Source organism: Cystoisospora suis, assembly GCF_002600585.1.
Source record: "Cystoisospora suis strain Wien I chromosome Unknown contig_1223, whole genome shotgun sequence".
NCBI lineage: Eukaryota > Apicomplexa > Conoidasida > Eucoccidiorida > Sarcocystidae > Cystoisospora > Cystoisospora suis.
Window position 1 is genome coordinate 1 of NW_027154024.1, and position 1,040 is coordinate 1,040.

General features: G+C 41.9%; 1 protein-coding gene across 1 annotated transcript in view; it reads right to left on the reverse strand.

Moving 5' to 3' along the window:
* Positions 1-617: 617 nt before the first annotated feature.
* CSUI_002874 (calcium-dependent protein kinase cdpk4a) overlaps positions 618-1,040 on the reverse strand; it is a gene marked incomplete at its 3' end in the record, with an annotated part of 7,786 nt that continues 7,363 nt past the window's right edge. Inside the window, exon 7 of the mRNA XM_068063073.1 lies at positions 618-869. Within this exon, the coding sequence (XP_067924951.1) occupies positions 618-869 (252 nt within the window). The remainder of the gene's footprint in view (positions 870-1,040) is intronic.

Here is a 1,040-nt window from a genome sequence, read left to right on the forward strand (position 1 = left end):
CCTCCTCCTTCTTCTTCTTCTTGCTCGTTGCGTATGTATCTATGTCTACGAAAGTGACTATTACGTAGGCATCACTATGTATGCATGTACGAATGTATCTCGAAAGATCTTATCTAAAATGATCGACAGTCGAGAGAAGAAAAGAGGGAGGGTTGGCTATACATGAACAGCCACAGAGACACGGACAGACATGTCTACATCATAGATGATACATGTGAAGAAGGTCTCGCCCACTCTACCGCATGAGGGGGAAGGAGAAAGATATACCTACTATTACACCTACTACTGACTCCTGCTACTACCTACCTCCGACTACTACTTTCTGCTATAGAGTAGTTAGCAGTAGCTGTAGCAGTTGCATACGTGTCTCCATCCTCCTCCTCCTCCTCGTCATGTAGTGAAGTGCACTAGACGTTTTCTTCATGATATAGCACGATTCAAAGCTAGGACTAAACTCCTACCTCCTACTGATACTACTCCCTACTACCACTACTACTACTATACGGGGCTTCACGTCTGAACAGGAACATATAGGAGAAGAAAAAGAAGCGATACCTAGAGTAAACATATATCCATATATATATATATATATGTGGATGAAAGAGATTGATAGAAGATAGGCTAACGTAACTAGAATCTCTACTGCTACAGCAAAAAAGATCTTCTTCTTCTTCTCCCTGTTGGTCCCACTGCTTGTAGCACCTTCTCTCCCTCCTGCCCTTCCCTTCTCGTTCTGTGCCCTCTTTCCTTCTTTCTCTTTCTCTCTCTTTCTCCGAAACCTGCGCTTTCTTTCTTTCTTTCTCTTCCGTACCGTTATAATATATTTCCTTGTCTTGAGTAGAGTCAAGTGCTTCGAAGAGATCGACAATCTGCAGAAGAGAGAAATTGAAAGGAAGGACACAAGAAAGCGACAGAAACACAGAAGAAAAAACGACTATGGAGAGCAAGATAAAGAAGAAGAAGAAGATGAAAAAGAAACCTTCACACACCGCGGAGATACATAGATAAACAGAGAGACTTACGATAGATAGATAGATAGA